Below are 26611 nucleotides of genomic sequence, written 5' to 3'. Positions count from 1 at the left end.
ACAGCTGACTACACTGTACTGAAAGTAATCCTAGGGTTATAGAATGGGTATGGGGGGGCATAGCATACATACCTCCACAATTCTATTATTCAAACATAAAAACCCTAAGCCTTTGTAATGAAATCATGACCTGACTAAATCTATAATCTGTGGTAAGAATACTTTTTAATTAAACCTGCTTTAACAAAAACAAACTAGAAAGCTGCCTCTGCATATATATGCTCATCTATTTAAATTGGAGGAGAAGGCATTTAGGAAGAACTGGAGAAGGCATTTAGGAAGAGCAGGAGAAGGAAACAAGGAGATTTAGAAATGCCTGGGGTACCTCAATCTCTGGGCAGTCACTGCAGCATAGGACAGGAAGGCAATGCTATGTGAATGAGATTAAGTACTGTGACAGACAGCATCTTTCATACATTAAAAGCCTGTTAAGAACAAAAATTATCAGCTATGAAGGATAGATTCAGAATTGTATGAAACCAGCAGAACACGTGTAGTAAAATAAATGCCCAGTGCCACATCCAGCCTGGCCTTGAATGCCTCCAAGGATGGGGCATCCACAACCTCCTTGGGCAACCTGTTCCAGTGTGTCACCACCTGCTGTGTGATCAACAACTGAAGCAACCCTTACTAAAGAATTAAAGGGATACTGCATGCATTGGTAGTTTGCATCGTTAATTATGCATGTTATTTATTAGCAAATGTAGTTTCTGGGTTGGAATGACTTCATTTTGGTATTGATCTGAAGTAACTTAGTAATTACAAACCAAAACACTGTTTGAGGACATGTCAGCTGCTTGGTTCTATCATTCCTTTTGAACTCCTGAGACATGATCTCCTCAGTGCTGAGTCTTCCAGCATCCACGAGTCTGGGATAAACCCACATAGGGACACATTACCTGGGACTTGTGGAAGGCTGTTGCAGACCCCATGGTAATCTGATGAAGCTGGGGTATTCTGAACACAGTCCTTTGATAAAGGAAAAAGGAATATCTAACTCACATATAAACCTTTTTACTGACTTAAGCAGTGGTTATCCATTGTGTACGGAATAGAACATTTATGATGCAAATAATCAAACCATTGCAACTTCCCAGTATTAAAGATTAAAGATACAAACGAATATTAAGGTGATTTTTTCCAGCTCTATCTAATTATCTATGCCATTTCACAAAAAATAATAGCAAGAATCACTACAAAGGAGCATTTCCAATAGTTTTCTACACTGTTTCCACACAACAAATTCCCACTATTTTACTTATGTTTCGATTTCTCTATTGTTTCCAATCCAACTGTTTCCAATTCCAATGAATTTTCTCATTGCTACAGAAACAAAAAGAGAAAAAAAGAAAGAAAAACAATTATCTTTCTCTCAGTTCTAGAGGACACATATGTTGCCCTTCATGTATTTAAACCATGTACTAATGCCCTCATTCCCTCCTGAGGTTCCAGAGTCTTTTTGCTTTCTTTCTAATTTGTGTCTTGCAGGATAGAAAATAACCTGCACTGATTGTGGTATTGACTGCCTCAGCAGGTGCTACAGAATATCAAAGAAAATCAGGCAAAAAGCACGATAAAAATGTACAGACTGGAGGTGAGACATGTCAGTTGCAGGCATAAAGAACAAATGTAGAAAAAGCAGTACCAGCTGGGTCCTATCGGCAGTTATATCAACCTGACATCAACAAAACTCTTTATTTCTCCCGCTATTCATGAAGTTTCAGTTTCAGGGTCCCAGAGCACAGGACTTAGAAGGTTTATGTGGCATTACCTTTGTCTTACAGCTGGAACCAAGAGAAAGAAAAGCTGTGCTGGAGGAGTTGGTTGAGGTGACAAGATTCTGGTCTGCCTTGTATTTGCACAACAGAAGCAAAATGAAAATCTACCAGATTTCTGTCCTAGGTCAGACACTTGTATAATGGTGGTTTGGAGAAAGCAAAGCCTTAAGTGGGTAACTACGGGGTGAACTTCCTCACAAAAAACTCCTTGCCTGCAATATTTTCTGCCCCTAAAGCCCAGGATTTGTATTTATGCTGTTTTAAGAGAGTTTGTTTTTCTTGTTTTGTTTCTTAAAGCTGTTTTCTGCTGCAGGTATTTCACAGGCCAACAGTACACAGGGCAAAAAACTCTCTTTTTTCACTGACAGACAGCATATCTACCTATGTGCCTTTGAAGTTCCCTTTCAATGCACATGTTTTGCTTCTACCCTCCATTATTCTCACCACTCACCTCCAAATCCTCTTCAAATTATCCATTTTTCATCATCACCTTTGACCACGATTCCCCAAGGTATAACTAAACAGCAACCACAACCAGGGAACCTATTTCAAAATACTGCTACTAATCTATAATAGGTGTTAAGAAGTGCTAAAATAAAATGAATTGGTTAACATACATTAGATAATACATTTCATGTCCCTGACCTTGAAAGGCCCTCTGAGCCTGTATTCACATCAGTATCTGTCTGTTTAAGTGCAGTGATTTAGAGATTAATACAGATACATTGGTGCAACCCCTCAGAGTGGATGGAGACCATGCAGTATAAAAGCAGCATAATCAGTACAATGTCTTGACGGCATGTAACTCCATCATATTAGGAGCAGTGTAGCCTTAATGATATTAGTTTAAAATTGCTTCCTGAGTGAAACAGGTGAACAGCCACAAATCCTTCAGAAAGGGAATGTGCTTCAGGAAAGGAAGAGAAGGAAGGGAAGAGATACATCAGAGGGAAATACTTTAAAGTTAATGCTATACAGAGAAACTTTTTAAAAAGTCTGTTACAGTGCTGTTAGTGACAGTAAATGAGGCTGATCTGAGAAGGATACCCTCTGCAAACCCTGACTTTTCAAAGGAACCTCTGTTTCTGAGATAATGGAAGCTCAGAAGTCCCTGTCATGGAACATAACGTGGAATTGATTTTGTAAGGCTTTATCTACACAGTGTTGCACCAGTTTAATTAAGGGTGTGTTTTTAAATCAATTCGGCTAAACCAGTCCAAGCTGTTGTGTAGACACTCTGAAATCTATTTGAGACTGTCTTATGTCAACAGAGGCTTATTTGGCAAAGAAACAATTCACACTAAACAGGTAAAATGTTTTGTTGATTGAAAGAGCCAAAAATAGAGTCTACAATGAAACTTACTTAAAACAATAAGCTTGATAATTTTTTCTGTTTCCATCCTAGCTGTGCTAAGCTGCGCTGGCCTAGAGAAGCCTACTTCGTCTCCTCCTTAGGAAGGACATGAACTCGCTCCTTTGCAGCAGTGTGTTCAAGGCCTTTTAACAGATATTGATCTTTGTGAAAAGACACAGTGTAAGGCCCTGTGAAATTAGGAAGTCTGAAAAGGTGGCAAGTGTAAGGGAAAAAGGTGGCGAAATGTAGAGACCACTTTAATCCTTTTATCCTATTTGTATAGCTTCTGTAACACAGAAAGGAGATAAGCAATGTGTCTTCTCCATCATTAGTGCAAGCTCTCATGCTTTGGAAGCTGGGATAAGCTAAAATAATGCACAGTTTGGTGGGGGAAGTGGGAGAGAGCGGGGGTGCTGGGGGGGAGGTTCTGTGAAATCAGGCCAATGTTATTCTGTCAATCTAATGCTGCTGGAACCAAGCCAAAACCTTTCCTTTCTTAAGGGTATGGCAGGGGATAGAAAGGATATAAAGCTCTACTGCAGACTAGCTGTGTGGAAATTTCCCAGAGTTTAAGGATTTCTGTGCAATCCTTTCCAATCATTAACACTCCACCAGGCCGTAAATGAAGGTCTGTGTTTGAGTCCTTAGCTTACAGTAATGTAACCATGCTATTTTCACACCTGAGAAACACCTGGCTAAATGGCCATGAATTTGCTACCAATGCACTGCTGAGGACATGTCTGTCTTTGCTGCTGCTCAGCAGACACAGCTACACACCAGATCCAAAGCTGCACTGCTGCACCCAAAGCTCAGGGCCTCATTCTATCCTCACACACACACCATGGCAGGAGCAAAGCCAGGATGCTTCCCTACTAATACTCCAGCAAAACCTTGTCGGCAATGAGAGCCAAAATACCTCTGCTCCACACAGAAGGGCATAATCCTGCCAAGTGCTGTGCCCTCTTGAGGCCCTGTACATGGCACCTGTGGGTAGTCAGCATCTCAACTGGGCCATCACATCGCAGAGTGGAGCAGAAGCGATCAAGCACCATCCTGCCATTACTAAAGATGATTTTTCAACCTTCATTCTTTGTGTCAGTTACATTACTCCAAAAACTCACATATGAAGCCAAGAGGACTTAAAATTACTTGGATTGTGAACTACTGCCCCAATTATTGTGAATTGTGGTCCTAATTATGAAATTTTATTTTAAAGCACTTATAACTATGCATGACAGCAAGTGCATCGTATCCTTTCACTCCTCTGAAGTGCCGCTAATGGGTAATGTGCTACTTCACTTTCTGTTCACTTCAACAGATTTATTTTCAGAGCGAATCCTGTGTGAATTTCTCCTGAACCAAACTCTTTCCCTGCTGAGAATATATAATCCTACTGTCTTGTTAGAGCAAAAATCATGTATGAGACTTCATTCAAAACAAATCCCCTGCCAAACCATTTCTTCCTTTTCATTTGGACGGTTATCCTTCTGATAACTTATAAGGAAAAAAGTTCTTCCACTGCCTAGTTCAACCTTGCAAAGAGGACAGTATCAGTTTGACAGCAGCATAAACAAATTGATTCTCAATCTTAGCAGTGCTACGACAGATTGAGCATTTTTTTCAATGCACATGGACAAAAATAAAAAGCAATACCACAGTAGGCCGGTGGAAAAAAACCCTGAAATATATAGTTTGTTATAGTTCACGCTGGTTGTAGAAAATTTCCCCATACAAAGAAGACTTTTTCAGATGCAGTGATATCTTAAGTCTCCCTTTACTTATACACTGCACTCAAATGTATTGCATCTGCTGTCATTAGTCATGACTACACCTATTGTCTGTAATGGGACGCCATTCCTCAGCTTGGTAAGCTTAGTAATAGAAGTGATTTTCCTGGAAACTGTTTCTTTGTAGTATCGTTTGATCTGTTGTAGTTAAAAAGCCATGTCGTTGGTTGCATTATAAATTCCATTTTACAGTCTTCTTTTTTAATATAAATTAATTGTAGCTTTCCTCTAGGCTTAATGCTGGTACAAAGGGTTTTGGCTGATGAGCAAATCTTTTCCACAGACAAGAATAAAATTCCATCATTTTAAAATAACGGTGTCATAAAAAGCTCAAAGGAACAAACTTGCTTAAGTCAGCTGCACAAATGAAAGTTGACAAGTGATTAGCTCCTTCTGGGAATTAATTGTTTTCTACATTTGAAGGAAAAAAAAAATAAAAATCTTATCGTCGTTGACTTTGGAAAGGGCCTGAAGCACAGGCTTTGAAAGTTAACGTTACAAACACCAGTTTAAACAATTACATATTTAAGCAACTTTTATATCATACAGCTGTCATGACAAAGCACAACAAACTCCCTAAAACACTATTTCTTGCAAAAAGCATGCTAATAAAAGGTAAGCAATGTACTAGTGATCTCTTTGTAGTGAAGGACCTGCAAGAGTGAATACATGAATTCCTACCTTCAAAAACTTAAGCATGGTACATTGAGCCGCTAGAGCAGAACACACCTGTGCATGACCAAAAGACGAACTGTTACTTGCCCTATGCCCTGCAGGATGGAAGCAATTTAAATGGTTTCTGCTGGTTGTTTTCCCTTCTATTTCTATCAGATCAAAGAATGAGAAGGGATCTTTTTTGCTGGCTTCTACTTTGAGAAGACAGTTAAAATTGCATTTGGATCACTCTGCTTCTTACTTGCTACACTGGAATAACATGACACCAGAACCCATTTACAAATGTTCCCCTGATTTCTCACATCCTACTTCCCAAGGAAAGGAAATTTAGGACTCTATATTGGGTTGGAGATGCAGTGCAATTTGAACGGGGGCTCCATTAGATAGATGAACACTACTATGCATGGAGGTAGATACAGTCTCCGTCATGTACAACCTGCCCCTGAAAACAGGAGGGTGGGCTGCTGGCAATCACAATTTGTTTTCTAGGCCACAGAACAGGGAACAATTATTATTTTTTAGTCTGAGCACATCATCTTAGGTCACAGTCCATGTCCATATAAAGTATTAAACGGTATCGGAGTGTTTCAAGTTGATAGCTTTAAATATGTCACATATCAGACGCAGCGAATTTTTATGCAGTGTACCTTCCTACCTCAGCAATGGAAAATTATTTCACAAATTCTCACACACTCCTACAGTAATTTTGGAAATCTGTAGTCTAATCCTGTGGGTCAATCATATATATTTTTCCTTTGCAAAGTAATATTTTTATGCTACTTGTTTTTTGGATTAAAATTCACTGTGGGAAACTCTACTTGCTGTAACCATCCTGTAATACCACATGAGATTCATCTACATTAATAAATTCCCTGAGCTCTGAGCTAAAAGACAAAGAAAAGAGGAGAAAGGGCATTCATTTGTTTGTTCTAGATATTGAAATATTGGACCTAGCAGATTTCAAAGGCTCTCATGAATTGCTGCTTGCAATACCAGAGGCCCGGGGTTCGAATCCCCCCTGTGGCACAAGTGGCAGAAATGCTGCTCTGCTACACAGAAGGGCTCGAATCCCAGGAGTTGGACTCGATGATCTCTAAGGTCCCTTCCAACTCGCACGATACTATGATACGATGATACTATGTTAGACAGCCAACCCAGGCTGAGATGTTGCCATTGGTTCAGCTATATGATTTGGATGAGGGGCAACATGTTCCTCAAGGCTCTACATCATAAACAAATTTTCGAAGGCATGTATAATATTACCTATAGTTTTGGGCATAAGAGCAAGTTTTGCTTGTGTTTTGCTATTTTTTTTTTTCTACCTAGTTAGACAGACTTATCTCACAAGTAAGATACAGTCTGCAGTGCCATGATGTTGTATTCCTCTATTCTTTGCCAGGACATAGTGGTTGTGACTTTTAACACTAAGGGGATAACAGTGAGAAACAGGTCACTATAGCATGAAAGGAAGAAAGAGATGCTGAATGAAACAAACAAACAAACAGCAAAAAGAGAGTCTATAAGTTCATATGAAAAACAATGAAGATTAGAAATAGCCTCCACAAAGTGAGAAAAAATTCATACAGCACAGAATACATTTTATAGCCTTATGGACCTCTCTGAATATGTGAGCACATCCTTGCAATAATGAATGCCTTTCATGATTAACATGAAAAATATTGCTTGTAGAACTTGATTTCCCCACTAATATCGTGTTACAGGGCAAGTCTGTTTAGTCAATAGTAAAAGAAAAATAACGTAAGTTCCAGGAGAGTGCTAGTGGAGCTGCTTTTTCAATATACGTATTTCTGCAAGTGAAATTAGACAGAGATTTCCAAGAAAGGTTTTGCTTCTCACTCTTCATTCCAGCCTTGTTACTACCAAAACTTTTCTTACTATGGAGGTGATCCTTTCCATTCAATACCTCCCATCGCGTAGCACCTGACTTACTGGGTCGAGTAATTATTTCTTCCATTCTGTGTTACAGGTAGCAGACAGATAAAGCCAACAGGACAGAAGACATAATAATCACATCATTACAGCTGACACTTACTTCATACTCCTCTTTAAATCCATAGCCTTCTGCACACTTCATTTGGGTGATGTGCTGCAGCAAGTCAGCTACACGGATGGCTGGATGAAGCTGTCCGGTCTGGTAGGGCACATCTGCTGGATCTCGCTTCTTGTAGGTATGGGATTGGACCAGGCTGCTTGTGTCACTGCCCATCGTATGGGTTTCATCTAGGAAAAGAGTACCTCATTATGTACCGGTTCATTTTTACTTATAAACAAAAATACAAATCACACAGATTTCTAGAGGAATGGCAGAAATCTGACATCATCAACATTGCTTCTGTCTATGAAGGCTGTGTGCCAGAAGAACAGTAAATCCATGGAACAGTTTACACAGGGAAACTGCAAGACTGATTGGAATGAGGCAAATTCCATGGTTCTACAATGGAAGCATTGCATCGCAGTCCGAACTATAATATTGCTTTAAATAACACTAGCTGATTATAATTGAGTTTTAAATTAGGCATTTGGTTCTAAGCTGCACAGAAGTTTCATTCTGAAACTTCAACAAGTCCTATAGAATAAAACAGGACTTGCAGACTTCTTAGATTAGTTAACTGCAATATTTTACACTACAAATTTAGAGCAAATGTTTGGAGTGAGCAAAATAAAAGGATGCACAAAATGGCTTATGGTTTCATCAAGCTAGGACTGCAATGGAAATGTAGATCTGATACAACGTTTGGAGACAGAGTACAAGAGGACAGATGCAAAGGATCATCTGATCAGGAAAAATGTCTTGACTGGCTACTGAACATGCTTTAGGACCACAGTATATCATGAGCCATCACATTAGGCATGAAATGTTATGTGTCAACTGACATGCAGGCCAACAAACAGGATAACCCAGTGGGCTGGTTAAAATTTGGATGGAACACATATTCTCCCAACCCTCCACATCTCTTCCGTGGGGCAAATGGGCGACTTACCATTGATTGGCACTTTTAAGAAGATACATATCAGGAGAAAAAAAGAGGAGGAGAAAAAGGAAACAGGGCATAAGCAACAGTACTACATTAATAATTACAGGTAATTTTATGTTTGTAATTTAGTCTTTACAGTGTGATTGCCTAAATGAGTCAGATTCTGATCTCAGTTTCACTGTATAAATCAACAGCACTAACACAAAGCTATCTTACTGTGAGTCAGTTCCCAAAGATATAACTGAGATCAAAACGTATACTTTGCAATAAAAGCAGATGTGAATGTGCTCTCTACCTAAGGAAGCAAGTCAGTTTCTTCCTATTTAGATGGGAGTTCTTAAGACTAGTAAAGACTTGAGAAGAAAAAAACCCTCAAATTCTGAGGCCAAAATGTCACTAAAAAATACATTTTACTGCTCCCCAAGTAATAATTTTACATATCTCAAAGAGTTCCTGATTTTTAAATTCAATTGTAGATGTAGGGCTTTGACTTGCCCAAAGTACTCCTCATTGGCTGCACAGTAACCACAGCAAGAGGTTTACAAATAAAACATATTTCTAGATATACATGTAAAAAAACTTCTGTAAAACTCAATGAATGATAGGGAAGAGCTAAAAATATATTGCCACATTCACAAATTAAATACACCATAGCTGAAAATTACTCATATTTTCTGCATGAAAAGGTCCCAGATTCTCTTCCGCATTCTAAAAATACTACCACATCTCATTAAAGGTGAGATTTTGGTCATAATTATATCACTGGAAATAGGTGTTAAGGCCACAGAGTTCAGTGAATCATATTTCAGGAACGATTTCAGAGTTTGTCAGTTCACAGTGATAACAAGACGTATGAAATCTGGTCCTCATACAGTCAGTATGGAAGGTGCATTTATATCTAAACCAAGCGGAGAACAATTTATGGGCATGAGAATGTGCACTACTTTTCATGCTGGTTTGCTAACCTGAATCAATCTAGAGGAAAACAGACTCGTCATTTAGTGAGAAAATCTGACAACTTCTGTCTAATGTGTGATAAAACTACTGCAAAGCACCTTGGGATGCATGGCATGAAACGTGGTATACAAGTGTAGGTACAGTATGTTGCTGCTGAAATGGCACCTGAAAACTACAAAGTGGCTAAGACACAAAAAACAAAAGAAAGTGTACGAACATGATTTTTGGGTGGCTTATTTCCTTTTTAGAAGCAGATTAGATAATTTTGCTTTTTTAAATTATCATTATTTTTTCCTCTCCAAATTAGGGAAGTCCTTGTAACCCAAACTGTTAATAACTAGAATGAATGCAAAGGTACCAGACATCAGATTCTTGTACTAAGAAAGCTGCAGTTTCATCCTTATTAGTTCATTTTCCACAACCTCCTTTGTTTTAATTTTCTTCTCTACATCTCTTTATTTCTCATAGTTACATTAATTCAATTTTTCTTTCTTGAGGACTAATGTTTTAAGTTGCTTTAAAGAAAGCACTTATATTCCTTGGCTTATATATTATGAAGCCACAAATATTACAGTTTTTTGGTTTGCCTTTGAGCACTAGCATGAGCTTTTCAGCATTTCTACTCTCTGGAAGGGTGAGCTTTTCCAGACGACAAGTTCATACAGAATGGGAAGTCTGTCTCTTTTGCTTAAGATCTCATACAATTTCAGTTATTCTACTTCCCACTTACTGATTCCCATAGAGTCATACAACACTTAACGAATATATTTATTTGAACTTATTATATGAACTTATTATATGAACTTATGACATCTGCATCTGCAAACCCAGCACACTATCTTCTCTGGGACAGCACTCATTTATTTCTCCAGTTTCAGTAATACATGCAACTGAAACATGACAAACATGACCTACACTCATGTAAATTTAACGTCTGTCATGTAAAGCTTTAATTGAGCTCTCAAGTGTTCTTTCCAGTTATTAGAATGAGCATGAAAGTTTTCCCTCAAATATATGAAAATTTCCTCATATCTGAAACTGAGAAGTAAGATTGCTGTCCACTTAAAGAGTACCTCATCAGCTATCATTAATATTTTTCTTTCCATTTGGTGGAGTTCCTAATATGCATGAATTGGACGAAAATTGTGCTATACAGAAATCTGGAAATGATAAGTGCATTGCAGCCATTCTAGGGGTTTCTGACTGAGAAAACTGAGCTCAATCATTTGCAATACCTGTATCTACCAAGGAGGTCACATTTCTTTTAACTACACCATTGACTCTACAGCCTAAAATAACTTCTTTAAACATTGACAGGTGGTAAGAGCGGGTGTTAGTTGCAACAGAAATACAGCACTTGTTAACAGCTATAATCTTCAACTGATTCGAATACAGCTAATTTGATTTACCTCAGGTAAAACATTACTCCTATAGAAACACCTTTTGAGAAATAAACCCTATTTGAGTACAACACCATTCATAATACTTATCATAGTATCATAGTATTGTGCGAGTTGGAAGGGACCTTAGAGATCATCGAGTCCAACTCACGGGATTCGAGCCCTCTGTGTAGCAGAGCAGCACTTCTACCCCTTGCGCCACAGGGGGGATTCGAACCCGGGCCCTCTGGTGTTGCAAGTGGCAGTTCTACCGCTGCGCCACCGGGGCACACTACTTCTAACAGGTAAGGTCACAAAAATATTCATTATCTACATGGAAATAACTGGAAGGTTTTTTGAGATGAGAAATCACATGCTGCTGTATTGGACCACAGAATATGTACTAAACTAATTTTACAGACTTATATAAGCAAAATTTTTTTTAAATTTATTTTTCTTCCAGTATGTTTGTCTGATATTTGAACTGTTTACTAAAAGGTTATTTCTTGTGGGGAAAAAAAAGAGCTAACAAATATTTTTACTACAACTTTTTGCAAAGGATTGCAAACAAAAGGAAAAACAACCAAAACCACTGAAAGCAAATAAAACGGAATAATTCAGACAAGAAATCTCAAAGTTTTTCTCCTGATAACACCTTTCTCCTTGCCCAACCACAAGGTCAGAACATTCACTGGATGAAGTGCTGAATGAATGCTAAAGCACACACAAAAAAATCTTAGCATCTCAGGCAGTTAAAAGGCACTGCAAATTTCATCTGCATGCAGATTATAACATCAACACAGTCACTACCATTACCTTCTCCCAAATTTATATAATGTATAAGTATTCACTGGTTTCTTCTCAAAGTTAAGACACTGAAATGCACCTTGCTAAATTTTGTTTCACAAGTTTTCAAAGATCAAATTCCTATACTTAAAATTCCTCTGTGCGTCATACTACTTAAGATTGTTTTACTTGAATTATAAAGGAAGGAATCATCAGTTAGGAGGTCTTTATTTTTTTACAGTCATTTGAAGAAAAAGGAGCAGAAGAAAGATATTTGTGGGGAAAATGTCAGTAAAAGGAGTAGAGAGATTTGACAGTGGAATCTGAACTCTTGCTACAGCAAACTGCTGTAATTTATCACTTCAAAATATTTCCCTGTTTAGTTTAAAGTTACTATGGGAAGAAAGTGTAAGTAAGTACAAATCACAATGTGGTCAGTTAGTTCAGCACAGACAATGCAATGGCATTTCATGTTTACTACTTTATTACTGTGTGAAATCCCTCTCTTTCTGATATTGGACAGCAACAGGATTTCCCGAATTCCCTGTGGAAATGCTATATACTTTAACTGTATGTTTTTAAAATGTAGTTCTACCATTTTATTTTATTCCTGTGACACCCGATGCACAATAAACTGTATTACTGTAAGTGTCATGTTATCATTTTGCTGTTCAAAATACCAGCTCTCCTCTGAAGCTTCACTTTGATAATCATGTCAGAAACTATGGCATTATGATAAGAAATGATAGCTGGTGGATGGCCAAAACCCTATTTTGTCTGATTTTTGACAACATGAATAGCCTAATTAAGAAAAAAAGTTGTTTTTAAAAAGTGACATCTTCAGTTCTGAGGAAAAAAAAGAAAAAAAAAAAAAAGGAAAAAATGAGGGAAACTATTACAATTGCTATGATAATCAAATTCTTTTGTATCACTCCAAATACATGCATAAACATTTCCTCACAAATCCACTCCTTAAAATTATTTCTCTTTTTTCTCCCCTGACTTGCACTGTGACAGTAGAAATCAAGCCTGATAACTGTCGTTAGCACTTATAGTGTAGACAAGCCTACCCCCCCTCCCTTGAGCATAAAACTACAGCTTTCTGTGTAATTTTGTCTGTGACTTTCTAAATTACTTCAGCAATAACTTTGATAAAGGGAAATGTTCTCACCTAAAATTGCAGTTGGCACAAATGGATCTGTCATACATCATAAGCAGGTCAATGCAGAAAAGGTAAAAAGAGAGAGAACAGTAAATGATTGATAAATGTTCCCGAGTTTTCTTTCAGAAAGCTACTGTAAGCAACTGGTTACATGGAATACGAATTAAACTTCCACGGCAAGAAGTATAATAACATAATTACATACACTTTTGTAATGAAAAAGTTTACATAGGGTTGAAGCCAAGAAAAAAAAAATAGGTTACCTGGGTAATAAGAGTTAGGCACTGTTGTGCTCAGTGTATTAGTTTTCATTGTAAATGAAGATGGTGAAGATACAGCTGCAAAAAGAAACGAGGCTAGTTAGAGACAGCAGAGTGCTATGCAGCTATTTAAGCTGAGTGACATGGTGACATGGCACGTGGGCTTGATTTGGTTTTCTGTTGTGCTTGTCACACCGTAATCAGGACCCAGGGAAAAGCAGGTGCGTCTAGCAAACAAAATGAATGACTTACAGAATTTGATCAATTCCCTAGAAAGAAATATCGTCAGATAAAGCATTTTGATCAGAGATGACAAATATACTTCTTAAATCACAGGACTAGACTGAATACTGGTGCTTCAATAAAGACATCACAGCGACAGCAGGTGCTTTTGACAGAAGCTTTGATCATTAGTAAGTTTACTTAATATTACAGTAAATACTGTAGGTAAACATTCTGCTACAGTTCATTTTTCTCTGTCTTTTTCAATTTGTTCAGGAAGAGGGATAATACACAGATTGTATTTATGCTCTGAATATTGCTCTTTAAGAATGGCTTTCTGTATATACTATTACTATTCTGCATATACTGTTGTATGTACACCAGTGCTGTCATTGGTGTTTAATGATTTAGCCATTAGTAAAAGGGAAAATGCAAAGAAAAAAATTAACTTCAGTTAGTTCCCTGGCATCCAGAGATCACGTGAATTACTGTTGTAAGCACAGATACATCCAACAGGAGAGAGTTAATCATAATATTACAGAGGATGCTAATGCAAAGACTCACTAAAGGTTTTTAAACAAAGCTTTTTCAAATTAGACATTAGTTGTGGCAGTTTTGCTTATCTGTACGGCTGAAATTAACTCAGATGAGTAAATAGATACAAACATATTCTGGATACATTTAAGCAAACTAACAGTAATTTAGGAGACAAAAGCAGCGTTGGGGAAGACGGGATCTGCTCGACAAGAAGTACCGGGATGACTCTGCTAGCTTTGATTTGTCTTTATTTTTCTGTTGGTATACAGATACCTGCCCTTGTTAAAAGGGAGCTATTTGGAAACTGGCTAACTGATGCTGGCAGGTATCATTTATCCTCTAAGTGAATATATCTGAGACTAGTTTCTTTTGATTTTGTCTCCTGAGTTACTAGAAGGACACAAAGCGATTTCTTTTGGAAATGGATGTAGACACCAGCTGAGGTCGAGGTTGCAGCAGCTAATAAAACTGGTGAGATTCAGAATGCTGCCAGGACAATAAACTTTTATAGGAGGTAGGAATGTATTAAATCTCTTGAGAACAAGGTCTTACAAAAAGATTTTCCCTAAAGACTGTCAAACTGATTTCTTCTAGTGACCACATTTATTATGGAAAGTTAGAAGTAAAGGTTCTGGTCCTCAGTTGGTGTAAAATATTGGCCATGAAGAGAATTTCAAATTGGTTTAAGGTGGTTTGCATGAAAAGAGGATGGCCTCACAGGAACTAACTGCAGCTTCTTTGGTTGTTGAGACCATTCAACCACACAGTGGAAGACTACACCAAGAGGAAAGAAGAGAAAGCCATGTCTCTTCATCTCGTCACTAAACAAGCTATCTTGTTAACTAAAATGGGATAGTCTCACTAAAAAGTCAAGTCAGATTTTGAAAGATCTATTTCAAAGCAATTTCAAAATCAACACAAATGCAAATGAGCACTGCCAATTCTGAGCCTAAAACTGCTGAAAGAAGTCTCACTTAATAAACTTCACAGAGTGTTTGTCAATGTTCTTAAGCACAATATTAAAGAGTGGGAGTTGGGCCTTACAGTCTGCTAGTACTTGAAAAAAGATTGAATCTCTGATAAATTCTGATGATGTTCAAAAACACTGGGATAGAAGAAAAATTGAGATTCCCTAGGAACTGCAAAAAATTATAATGCTTTGTGAACTTTTTTCCCCATTCTTTTTAACAGTTATACAAAAAACTACTGCAGTCTTGGTCTCTGGTCATTGCCAACCCCAGGCAGAAGCAGTTCCTTGACTAAACCCTGACTTGGAAAATGTACCTCCTAAATTTTATTTATTTTGAAGGTATATCCATGAAGACCAAGGATTTCAGACCATCTCTTATGAAACTGCAGAACTCATAATTCAGTCGAATTTTTCCTTCACACAAGGAACAGAATCATCTAGAATTAGAAATAATATGACAACTGGAACTGAACTGGAACGACATTAAAAAATATTATTTTCTACCAAAAAAAAAAAAAAAAAAAAAAAAAGAAAAGAAAAGTGAGCATTTGAAGGACTTGGGACAGGATGGGGGAGATAAAATTTTTAACATAATGGAGATTGGAGAAAGGAAAAACTACGGCTGTTTCAGTAATGTATTTGCTCTTCCACAGAAGAAGAAGTGGACAGAAAGAAGCTCAATTATCCTTATTATTTTTAAAGAAATCTTTTCTTGATGTCTGGCTGTCTTGCTCATTCAAATACACCCTGTAATGTGCTGCACAGTGGGAGACTCTGGGTCCCATAGATTTTCCATGACTGAGTAATGAGGAATATTTTAAAAGCCATTTGCACTTTTTTCTTTTTTTTCTTTTTTTGGACAGTAGAAGCAAAGGGGAAAAAAAAAAAAAGGAAAAAAGAAAGAAAGAAAGAAAGAAAAGAAAAGGAAAAACTTACATCTCCCATTTAGATTGTGTGTGTCCATGAAAGAGAAAGCTTCATCACAGTTGGTGCCTTGCTCAGTGTAGCTTTTATCCATTGAATTCACCATCACTGTCATTTCCTGCCGTGTACTGCTCAATGTCTCTTTTCGCTTTTTAGCCAATTTTCTTAAGAAATAATGTTGAGAAGGAAAAAAAAAACAACAACAAAACTTGGTGATCAGACACATTCTTCATATTGTTTAGATTAGTATTATCGTTTATAACACTGCTAGTATATTCACAATTATTCCTGTTTTTCTGGAAACACCAATTGACTTCACATTCAATCTTTAAAAGTCACATGAAAACAAAGAGTGAGTTGCCAATGCCCTGACTTGCAGTGAACAGCACCTTAATCCTTGAGGAGGACCACTGAGTTCAGAGAGTTCAGAGACTAGGTGTCTGTTTAAATGCATAAATATAAATGATTGGAGATAAGATTTCACTAGAACTGACAAATCAGTTAAATTTTCCACTCTGACTGTGTAGAACCACCTGAAGCTCAGTGTCACTGAGACAACACATAAACACAGCTCACTGCTGCACATCATACTGTATCCTCCTGGTGTGATCCCTTACATACACAAACAAGTTACATTTTGAACTGACTCGCATTTCTGAAGACTACTTTTTTGTCCCTCTTGTCTTGATTTCAGTGGTATTAGTCACAAGAGTTAGTTGCTTCTCAGCAGGAGCGATCTGTCAGAGATGAGATTTTGATTTTGACAGTGTAATAAGGATTCTTTATGTGTTAAGACTGCTTTGGACATATATCCTCTTTTCTGTATCTGTCTGTTTCTGCCCACAGTAAAAGCTCACTGCTTCCTCCAGATCTAATTATGCTTAGATACCATCACAAAATAACATATCCACGGCAGCTCTCCTTATTTTCCCATCAGGTTCTGTGGCACCTGTGACCCTGGTGAAGGATCCCACATCCATTTGGCTTGTTTCCCCAGCCTGTGACTACTTCAGACTAACCTTTTCTCCATGTTCTTGCCTACAGTCTTCATTAGTTTTCCACTTCTTTCAAAGTGTAAGTTTTGCACAGAAATGACTACTCTACAAGCTTTGATCTTCTCATATCTCAATTCAGTAACTTTTCCTCTGTCAAAAACATACTGAACTAGTTCATATCCATCCACTTGAAAGGTGTTTGAGATACCTGCAACCAGAACTTACAAGAGCTCATCATTTTATCTGTATTTCCTTCCAGTTCTTGAAACCTGCATCAAGCACATCCAACTTGTACTAACTCTCAAAGCTGTTCTTTGTTAGCTCTCATCCAGTAGGAAAAAGTGATCCCCAACACAGACAAAACTTTTATACCAGTGCCACTAGATTTTCAAAGGAGCACATATGTGTTTGCAGCAGGGTATGGGAAGAGGCTTCTACAAAGGTCTCTACAGATAACATACTATTCTGCTTCAAATCACTGCCTACAGACAAACTTGGGAAAGCACTGACACTACTCCTACTATGCTGATTTGCCTCACAGTCTTTCCATGTTATCCACTTGCCTACTTGTTACACCTATATAATAAGTTATTTGGGTGGGAGTCACAGTTGAGCAGCTATACAGTACCAAGCCCAACAGTATCATAGCTCATAATTAAAGCTCTAAAGTGCTTTGAACCTAAAATCTTGTGGTTAATAAAAGTAGTAACTGTAAGTGAAGAGCATGGTATTGGGCCACTGCAGACAAAAATATTAAGGCACACATCTGGTCCTCAATAAACTGATGGGTAGTAACTCAATTCATTGGGGCATACTTCCATGACAGAAAGTGATTGAAGAATTCTACCTTAAAAACCTGCTATAGTAACTGGAGTTGTGAGTAACATCTTTGCTCATCCCATCCTGGAAGGTACCTGCAATAGTTGAAGCTACCACAAACACACTTTAGACTGTGACTGACATCAAGAAGGAGTGAGTGCTCCTATGACCAGCTGGATGGCAGCCAATTGTAGGACTGTCTTAAGAAAACATTTAGATGTGCAATAAAAACTCATACATGCTCATTATTAGAATCACTGAATCACCAAGCATGGAAAAGATCACCAAGGTTATACATCCACCCACTACCAACTTTTCCCAGTAGTATCATCCCACTAACGATAATACTAAAGTCCCACTTAGAGGCTGTTGTAAAAGGTAATAAACAAGTCACATCCTTCCTATGTATGAGGTTTAACTCCTGATTTTGTCATTCTGAGTATCATTTGTGGACGGAAAAAAATAACTTGCACTAAACAAAGGTTTTGTTTCTGAATTTAAATTTAGTATAAGGAATTTAAGTGGACGAACTTTATATGACCCCTCCTGATCAACAGACTTACAGACTTGTACACTTGATAACAAAACTAGTTTCTTACTACTTCACAGTGTATAAGCTCTGAACAGACCTCCCATCTCCCCTCATCCTTAAACATAATAAACAAGCAACATATTGTTTAAAGTAGAATCTGAGGCGTTTCTATTTTGAGACCCATCTCCTAATGCACAAAAAATGTCACAAGTCCATAATAAGGGCGTGCTTATCAAAGTGATAACATGAAACCAGTTAATTTTCTTCGCCTACATCCCTTAGTTCAAATGGCAACACATTAAGTCTCCTCATCTGATCCTCTTTATCTCTATGTCAACTACACGAGGCCTATTTCTGTCACCTGACAGTTGCTGGTCAAATCCCATCTGGATTGCTGGGTTGTGAACCAAAGACCTCAACAGTGGCCAACAACCACGGCATGGTCAGTAATTCTTTTTATTTCATAGCTATGCAGATCATAGGAAAACAGGCTGGACACTTCAGCATCAGAGCAATGCTTCAGGAAACAAGCAGAATCAGTTTTTTCTCAGAAGACTTCCCTTTCTGTCCAGTTGCATAGGGGTACAGCAATACACTGATCGATTTTCATCTTCAAGGTGGAGTGAGCAGGTTCTCTTTAATCAGTTATTACTCAAATTAGCTATCTAGATACTGCATGCTCAGTGAAGCCAAGATGTGACCTTTCCTTGCCCATTAGTAGACCAAAGAGTACTATCTCTATTCATAGAACTTTTACTTCATATCAAGTTTAGAAGCTCAGTGCTTCCTCCAACACTTACAGCATGTGAACAATGTGCTGCTGAACAGGCAACAACTCTGCCTTAGACATTTTTTAAAGAAAAGTTACTAGGAGAATTCCCTGGGTGTCACAATGGTGATACTGATCCACATCTGAAAATTCACAATATGGTGAAATACATTATACCAGCAATTCAGTGCAACTCTAATGTTCTATGCGGTGCACATCTCCAGGATATGCTGTTGCAGGGAACATCCTTTATTTTACAGTGAAAGTTGTATCCTTCCCAATGAAAGTCAGAGTTTTTGCTTACTACACGAACAATATCAAGATCAGACTACATAACAAGTTAGATAATTTTCATTAAGAAATTACACTGACATTTTCTCATTTCCTTCATTTTCAGTTTGGTCCCATAATCAAGCCAGAGCAGACTGTTTTTATGACAGTAACAACTTCATAGTACTTCTCAATCTGAATCTAATTCTAGAAATAGGTCTTGTGGGAAAAGTTCAAATCTGAAACAACTGCAACAGGAAGAGATACCAGCCAGAATTTGTACTGTGAACAAAAACACCCACTGGACTCAGTCAAGTAAACTTTAGCTGCAAATAACATTTTCTTTACATCTGCAGTTTTCTGATACTGCTTAGCGCTACAGTTTCTGCAATTCTTTAGATCTCCTGATCCCTGGGAGACTTCGGCTATACCATATTTTAGAAACACATAAAACCACAGTACTTCATAGCAACATCAACACTCATGCTCTTAGATTTGAAGGCTTTTTTTTTTTTTTTTTTGGGGGGGGGGGGGGGCAGAAGGGGGGACTGTGGGGGTGGGTGGGAGAAGAGGAGTCTTATGGAAAATATACTTAATAATTATTCTCTGATGTTTCTTTCTTCTTAGAGGAAAAAAAGTGATACAACCATAGGGGAAAATAGAACAGATGGAAGCTCCCATGATGATTACCAAGGACAAAATTCTTTAAGTAAGGAAAACAAAAATGATCAGCCTTTCACATAAACAGTGTTACCGTCACCATATGAGAAACAAGAATATATCATGCCAGTCTCAAAAAAGAGGAATCTCAAAGTCAGAACAATCCTAAGATCAGCTAGGAATGTTGCTAAGTTGATGTAGCAGTAACAATACAGTAAAATGCAGAAAAGACAACCATACGGACTTCCCAAAACACTATATGGGGGTTTTTAGGTATCATTTGCTCTGCTACAAATATTAATAAAATCAACCTGACAAAATAATAATCTCAAAGCTTTGCCACAATTGGTTCCCATTTTAACATCCGCCATGAAATTCTCAAATGCTCCATCTTCTGTGCATTTCCTACCAGTTGAAAGAGCTTCCCTGCAATATTCTACATGTGCCTAATTCTACACCCTCCTCAAAATCCTCCTCTGTGATTACTTCCCCAAACTATTCCACTACCAATCCAGTAACTGATAAGACACCGCTACATTATCAGCCTCTGTCTGGTTCATTTTCCATCTATAGTGTTTTGTAGCTGTATTCTGTTCTACATTTCTTATCAAAACACCAGTGTTCCAAGTGGACTCCTGTGGGGTGGAGACACAAGTATCAAGCAATTGAAATCCAGTGAGGAAGCAGAAATGGCATGGAATCAGTGATTTTGAAGTTCTGCTCATAGTAAACTTCTGTTGTTAAAATTCAGATTTACATGCTTTGTTTTGAAATGTAGCATGCTCAAGAATGCAATTCCACAGTGACATTAAACTGTGTACACTCTATCAGACAGGAAATAAAGTTAGGGGAAATATTTATAAAGGCACTAAATTTTGCAGCAAAAACTAGTGAACAGTTAATGAAATGCTTTACAAGTTGTCTCCACTTCAGGGAACTGGCATTTCTATTGGACAACCACAGAGAAAGCATTTTTCAAGACAATTTAACCACGAAAGGACAGGCAGGATTCTGCTGAAGTGTTCCTTGCTTAGGTTCTCTTCATATATAACGCTGTATTAAATTATAAAACTATTATTTGCCTGAAGAAACCCAACCTATATTTTGCAAAGATACATCAGTATTCAAGAATGTTATAGATTGTGAATATTTGACTACAGTCATGGGTGCATTTGCCCTTTTACTGAACATAACAAATGGGTGGCTTATTACAATGTCTTTTAGGTGCTTTCTCTTTGTTTTCATTATCAATTTCCTGTGTAATGTTATTCATTTCACTTCTATCATGCTCTTAACTTCTCTGATAAAGAAAGAGGGAAGAACTTTTGAAATAAAACGCTGTGATACTGACAGAACTTGGAAATCAGTGTTCCAGACACTACAGTGTTTCATCCCACCCCCCTACCCCTTTCATTCAGAGTAGCTTTCATTTTTGCCACAGTGACATAGAAGTGCTTTTATGAATATCAACTCCTCCTGCTAGTAGTGGGTGTCAAGATGGCCTCCTACTACTGGCAGGACTGAGAAAGTGGGGGAGTCATTTGTCTTGCTGCATGACAAGAATTATGTGCAAAATGAGTACAAACATTATCAGTGAACGTGAAGGGTAAGGAAAATGGTTTTGATTTACATGATCACAAACAAAAACAGCTTTAATTCTCTGTGATTTTTCCTCATTCCGTATCATAACTGTAATGGTCTCTTTGCACTTTCTCGTTAGTAGTGGAGTGGCTCATTAGTATCAAGTGACATCAAAGCATAAAGAAAAAAATATTAAGCTTCTTCCCATTTTCTAAATAGTGTAAGCTCACAGGTAAAGTACAGCATGACTTAAGGACAGAGAGAATCAGAAAGGAGAAAACATGGAGAATGGGAAATGAGAAGGAAAAGTTGATGGAAAAATAAGGGGCAGCTGCATTCATACATACAGAACCAGAGCATCTACTCTTTTCACTAACTCTTCTTTCCTAAGTTCTGGCATTCAGTGCATGCTCAAAGATGCGCTTCTAGTGACTTCACTAAAATCTGTGCTTATTCGATTCTTAATTTCTGCTTTGTGTAAACTCCTGCATGCGACCTCTGCAAGCAAACGTTATAGAATGAATCCCATTAACACCCCAGGTCACAGCAGCACCACACTGACACAGATTCTCTTTGCTGGTGCAGCAGCTGAGTGGGAACCCTGACTGACAGATACTCAGTGCGAAAAAACCCCCACAAAACTGGAGCTATATGGCGTATGAGACTGATGTAACAAGATCTATTTGAAATTGGCTGATTCTTGTCCTAGGGCACAGAGAAGACTAATACTGTGGTTACAGCTTAGTTCTTGTTTGTCCACTGAAGAAAATGACCTAGTATTCTAGTATGATTTACAGGCTATTCAGGAAAGGCTGAGGGCTATAAAGATATAAGGAATTAGAGAAGGTTTGGCAGAGCTGTTTGCAAAACTCCTGCTTGTACTTTTGGCTCAAGACAGTCACTGGTCTTGTTCTTTAGAGAAATCCATCTACACACTTTATCAAAAACCAAACAACTGAACTAAGAGAGGAGAAATAAAAAGCCACACACTCTCTGCATTTGTTTCAAAATATAAATATTTTGCAATATAAATTTTAAATTTCTATTTTGACCCTTAACTATTGCCTCGTTAATTAAGAAGCCAGTGAATACAACACTTCATTGACTGTGAAGCCCTCCTTTGAAACGTAAAGGTGAATAAGAAAAGTACATAGATGGTGAGGAAATAAGGGACTTGGAGCAGCCAAATCAGGGTAGGCAGATGAGGGGTAAACCAAGTGCACTACGCCAGAAAAATCACTATTTGTTTAGTGACACAAGCAGACCAACACCCAGGTTTCTCTTTCAGCTGACCATCATGCTCACTAAACCAACTATTCTCTCTGGGCCAGGGATCTAAAAGATTGCAGATCTGAATACAATCCTTAACTGTGCTCCTTCCACACATGAGGTGCAAAGTCATAACCAATATATGGTAATGCTAACAAAATTACATACTAACAATTACAGATTCTTATTATTTTTAGCTATTCATTTCATTTAGTTATTTAGTTATTCATTATCACTTTTATGCAATGTGTACTAAACCATCTTTCTAACTCCAGGAGCAAGGCTTGTGGAAATAGTTTTGTCACAACATTTTTCCAATAGAGAGCTAGTTTTATTCACATTCAGCTGCATCCTGAGAATAAGACCATTTTCTATGCAAAATGGTAAATTATATTTTGATTTTCAAATGTGTCATTAAAAATACACATATTCTCATTTTAATGAAGATGGAAGCATTCCATTTTCCATTGTGTTTAATGGGTATTAATTTCTGCTACATTAATTGTATGTATCTGTAAAAAGACATTAAATTATTCTAACTCCTTTCTACTATGTTATTTCAACTTATTGAAATGAAGTATTTGAAGTCTCTGAAGACGATCTGTTCTGAAAGGTATGTTCACAGGAAAATTCAACACCTGACCTTTCCTTTTGATTGAAGATACATTTTTTTCCCCGCAGAAGGAAATTTCATTTTGTTAGCTAACTCTACTGTAAAAAGCAGTAAATGAAAATTTACACAGAAGCTGGACTTTCAATAGTCTACATGCCATCTTAATAATCTACATTTAGTATATCTAGCTTCTTTTGACTGCAAATAAATATATACGTACATGATCTCTTTTTAAGAGAGATCAATGTAAACAGTTCAGATGAATGAAAGAAGTACACACCATATCAGGCCATCAAAGAGACAATCTTCCTTCATAGCATTGTGTACATATAGGTATTAAAGGCTGCACATGCTACAAGAATATAGTATTTATGACATATTGTTTAAAAATATATATTTTGCACTTAATGCTGCAAAATGTGTCCCCTTTGTCTCAACAGCCTTTCTTTTTCTTCTTTTTCCCTACAGTATTATCATGCGATCTGAATAAAGAAACAGACAACGCTGAGGCCTACTCAGGAGGAGGTAGTTGTGTGATGTTTAGTGCCAGACAACGTAAACATGAAAGCTTTTTACAGAAATACGTCCATGACAGGTTTTGAAATTCTCTTCCTGAACCTAATTACCGTTTATAAAAGGCTGGCTAATGATGAAAAGAAACACCTTCTTATCCCATAGCTGTCACTTTTAAACAAAGCCTTCAACTCCTGGGGTGGTGTGCACTGGAGGTGTCCCCATACCCTTTGCTTTCACAGACTGAAGAAGGAGACGGTGTTGAACTGATGCAAATTTGTTCCAGGATAACGTTCTCCACGTCCAATTTTCACTAAATTTACAGAGGCATTTTCAGCAAGGAGAATTACAGAGTTATATGATACATGTATCTGTTACGGGGTAGTTTCATCATCCTTTCTGCACACCTTACTCACCTTTGGAGATGTTCTATGCTATTCTAAACTCCACAGAAAAGTGCTCATCTTTAAATGTCATTGTGCCACATAAGCAGTTCCTTCCACAAACGTGAAGTCTCTAACCCTTGGCACATCCCTGTGGCTGAAATGCATGTAAGGACAGGTATGTTCTACATGAAATAATCTGGTACCTTCACTACAGGATTAGACAGTCTCCCAAGTCCCAGTGGACGAAGTGGATACCCAGATTTTTATGGTGTCTAACTAGTTGCTTCTAGGACTGTATTGGCTCATGTTGATAAAAAACAATAGTAACTGTGATAGTTTTAAACATAGAAAACAGTTTTTCCCCCAAGGCACTTATATCTTTGCAATGAAAAAAGTGAAATTAAGGCATTTGTCTTTATTGGTTCAATGATATATAATACAGTCAAAATAAAATGTTTAAAGTTCTTCAAAGCATTTTCTAGAGGAATTCCTTTTAGTGTATTTGGTATTTAAATATATGTAAGTAAACTGTATGTATTGTATACGTACATGTGTGAATGTTAATATATATGCAGATATATGTAGTGGTGTAGTGCAAAGTCAAAAGCAAAAGTTTTGATAGGCTTAACCTAAACTTCCTCATCCACTGCTCTACAGTACTCCTCTACAGTAAAAGAACAAAAAATGGCCAAAGACATTCTGCTAATGTGAAATTTCATGGCATTATTACAAATGTTCTGGCAAACAAATAAGCACCCTGTCCTAACTCTGATGTAAACGTGTTAAGGGAGTACTTCTGAAGTTCCTGCGTATGCTGTCTTCTGTGCAAGACAGCACTCCTTGCTCATGCTCACTTTTGAACCAGAGTCCTGTACTTCCTCACTTTATTTGATTATTCCTATCTCTTTGTATCCCAACACAGGTAACATCCTCTGCAACATATTTGCTGATGTTGGTACTGAATATTCACAAACTCATTCAGATGATTTTGATATTCCAAACATTCACAAACTTACGAGTTTTGATGTGCTATCCACATTCAATCTTCATCACACACCTTTCACTTTTCGCAGCAATTATTTCCCCAAATCCATTTTCTCTCCTTCAAGGCTTTTGTAATATTCAACACACCTCAGAAACTCAAACTATCCAACTGCATAGGTTTTTAATTACCCTTTTATAGGACTGTATTTCCCTTCTCTTCCACAAAAAGAAATCTGTCTCACCAAGAATCACCAACTGAAAACACAGAATGGGTTATATTCAGTCATGTAAGAAAGAAATATTTTTTCCCCTATGGAGCTGTTGAAACTGGGCCATATTAAACATGTGCTTAAGCTGGGTAGAACTAGTGGGATGCATGAAGATATACCCTGAGCGTCATGTTCTAAGCAGTGCACTAATTTAATAGCATTCTGTGCTCGACTAAGGGAAGGAACGGCACTAAGCGGTGGTTCCTGAGCAGCATGTGGCTCCTCCACAATTCAAGTGCTCTCACAAGCCTTGGTTATTGTATCTAATTGGCAGTGCCAGATGGACAGCTTGGTAATTCAAAGCTGTGACTATAGAAGTAAATGGTCCAGCAAAGCCCTTATGAAGCCATTACTATCTGGTCCTTCTAAGATGCAATTGCACCCTCAGTCCAACCCTATCCTATGCATAGTAGTGGGCCTTCTGGGAGAAGGTACAATCTTCCCTCATTACGAACAGATAATGGTGTTGTCCTGTCTTGCTTCTCCCTTGGCAGGTACTTATGCTGAGGCTGTATGTCATATATTCTAAGGTTCACAACAAAGATGTTAATAAGTGGCTTGCACAGCAAAGAAGGTTGATTAATCCACTTCAGGGCCCTTTCTAATGTGGTAGAAAGGGCAGCTGATACAGCAGCATGTCATAATGGCTTTAGGTAGAAATATTTAAAATACCTGGGTTGCTCTGAAAGTAATGCCACCCACTTATTTCCATGGAAACTACAACAGATACAAAGAGCAAAATAGCACTATTTATAGTGATAGGATAAATTCTCAGCTACAAAACACTATTTTTGAACATAGTCATTGCCATTAACTATGCATTTTCACCAATGATGAGCAAGAGTCTGCAATCATGAACATATGCACAGCAGAGATGATCCACTGTTGCTGTTGTTACTGCTGAAATGCATCACCCCCTTCCTCATTACGCTCACATTCACTGGTTGGTCCCTGTAAACATTCAGCAAGCACCAGTGAATGTCAGTAGCTGCCATTCAATTCCATCCCTTTGCTTCATACGCACTTCCATGTCAGATGTTGTTCTGTCAGACAGCCCCTCTGCTGCCATCTGTTACACAGCAACAGCTTATAATGGAATATTGGTTTGAAAGGTCAGGTCAGCCTCTACTGCCATACCTCCAACACCCACCTCTGACATTGCAG

At 37.8% G+C, this 26611-nt stretch overlaps 1 protein-coding gene across 11 annotated transcripts in view; it reads right to left on the bottom strand.

Annotated features, from left to right (window-relative positions):
- PTPRM (protein tyrosine phosphatase receptor type M) overlaps nt 1–26611 on the bottom strand; it is a 454976-nt gene that overhangs the window by 82202 nt on the left and 346163 nt on the right. For 5 of the 11 annotated variants that reach the window (XM_072327944.1, XM_072327951.1, XM_072327946.1 and 2 more), the window contains 5 exons: nt 15800–15951; nt 13138–13212; nt 12884–12910; nt 8597–8608; nt 7648–7835 (listed from right to left, as the gene is read on the bottom strand). In XM_072327944.1, the coding sequence (XP_072184045.1) occupies nt 7648–7835; nt 8597–8608; nt 12884–12910; nt 13138–13212; nt 15800–15951 (454 nt within the window). The remainder of the gene's footprint in view (nt 1–7647; nt 7836–8596; nt 8609–12883; nt 12911–13137; nt 13213–15799; nt 15952–26611) is intronic. The other 6 variants (XM_072327945.1, XM_072327955.1, XM_072327949.1 and 3 more) reach the window with 2 other exon arrangements.

This window comes from Excalfactoria chinensis, chromosome 2, assembly GCF_039878825.1.
Source record: "Excalfactoria chinensis isolate bCotChi1 chromosome 2, bCotChi1.hap2, whole genome shotgun sequence".
Lineage (NCBI taxonomy): Eukaryota > Metazoa > Chordata > Aves > Galliformes > Phasianidae > Excalfactoria > Excalfactoria chinensis.
This window is presented reverse-complemented; position numbering and strand designations above follow the sequence as displayed.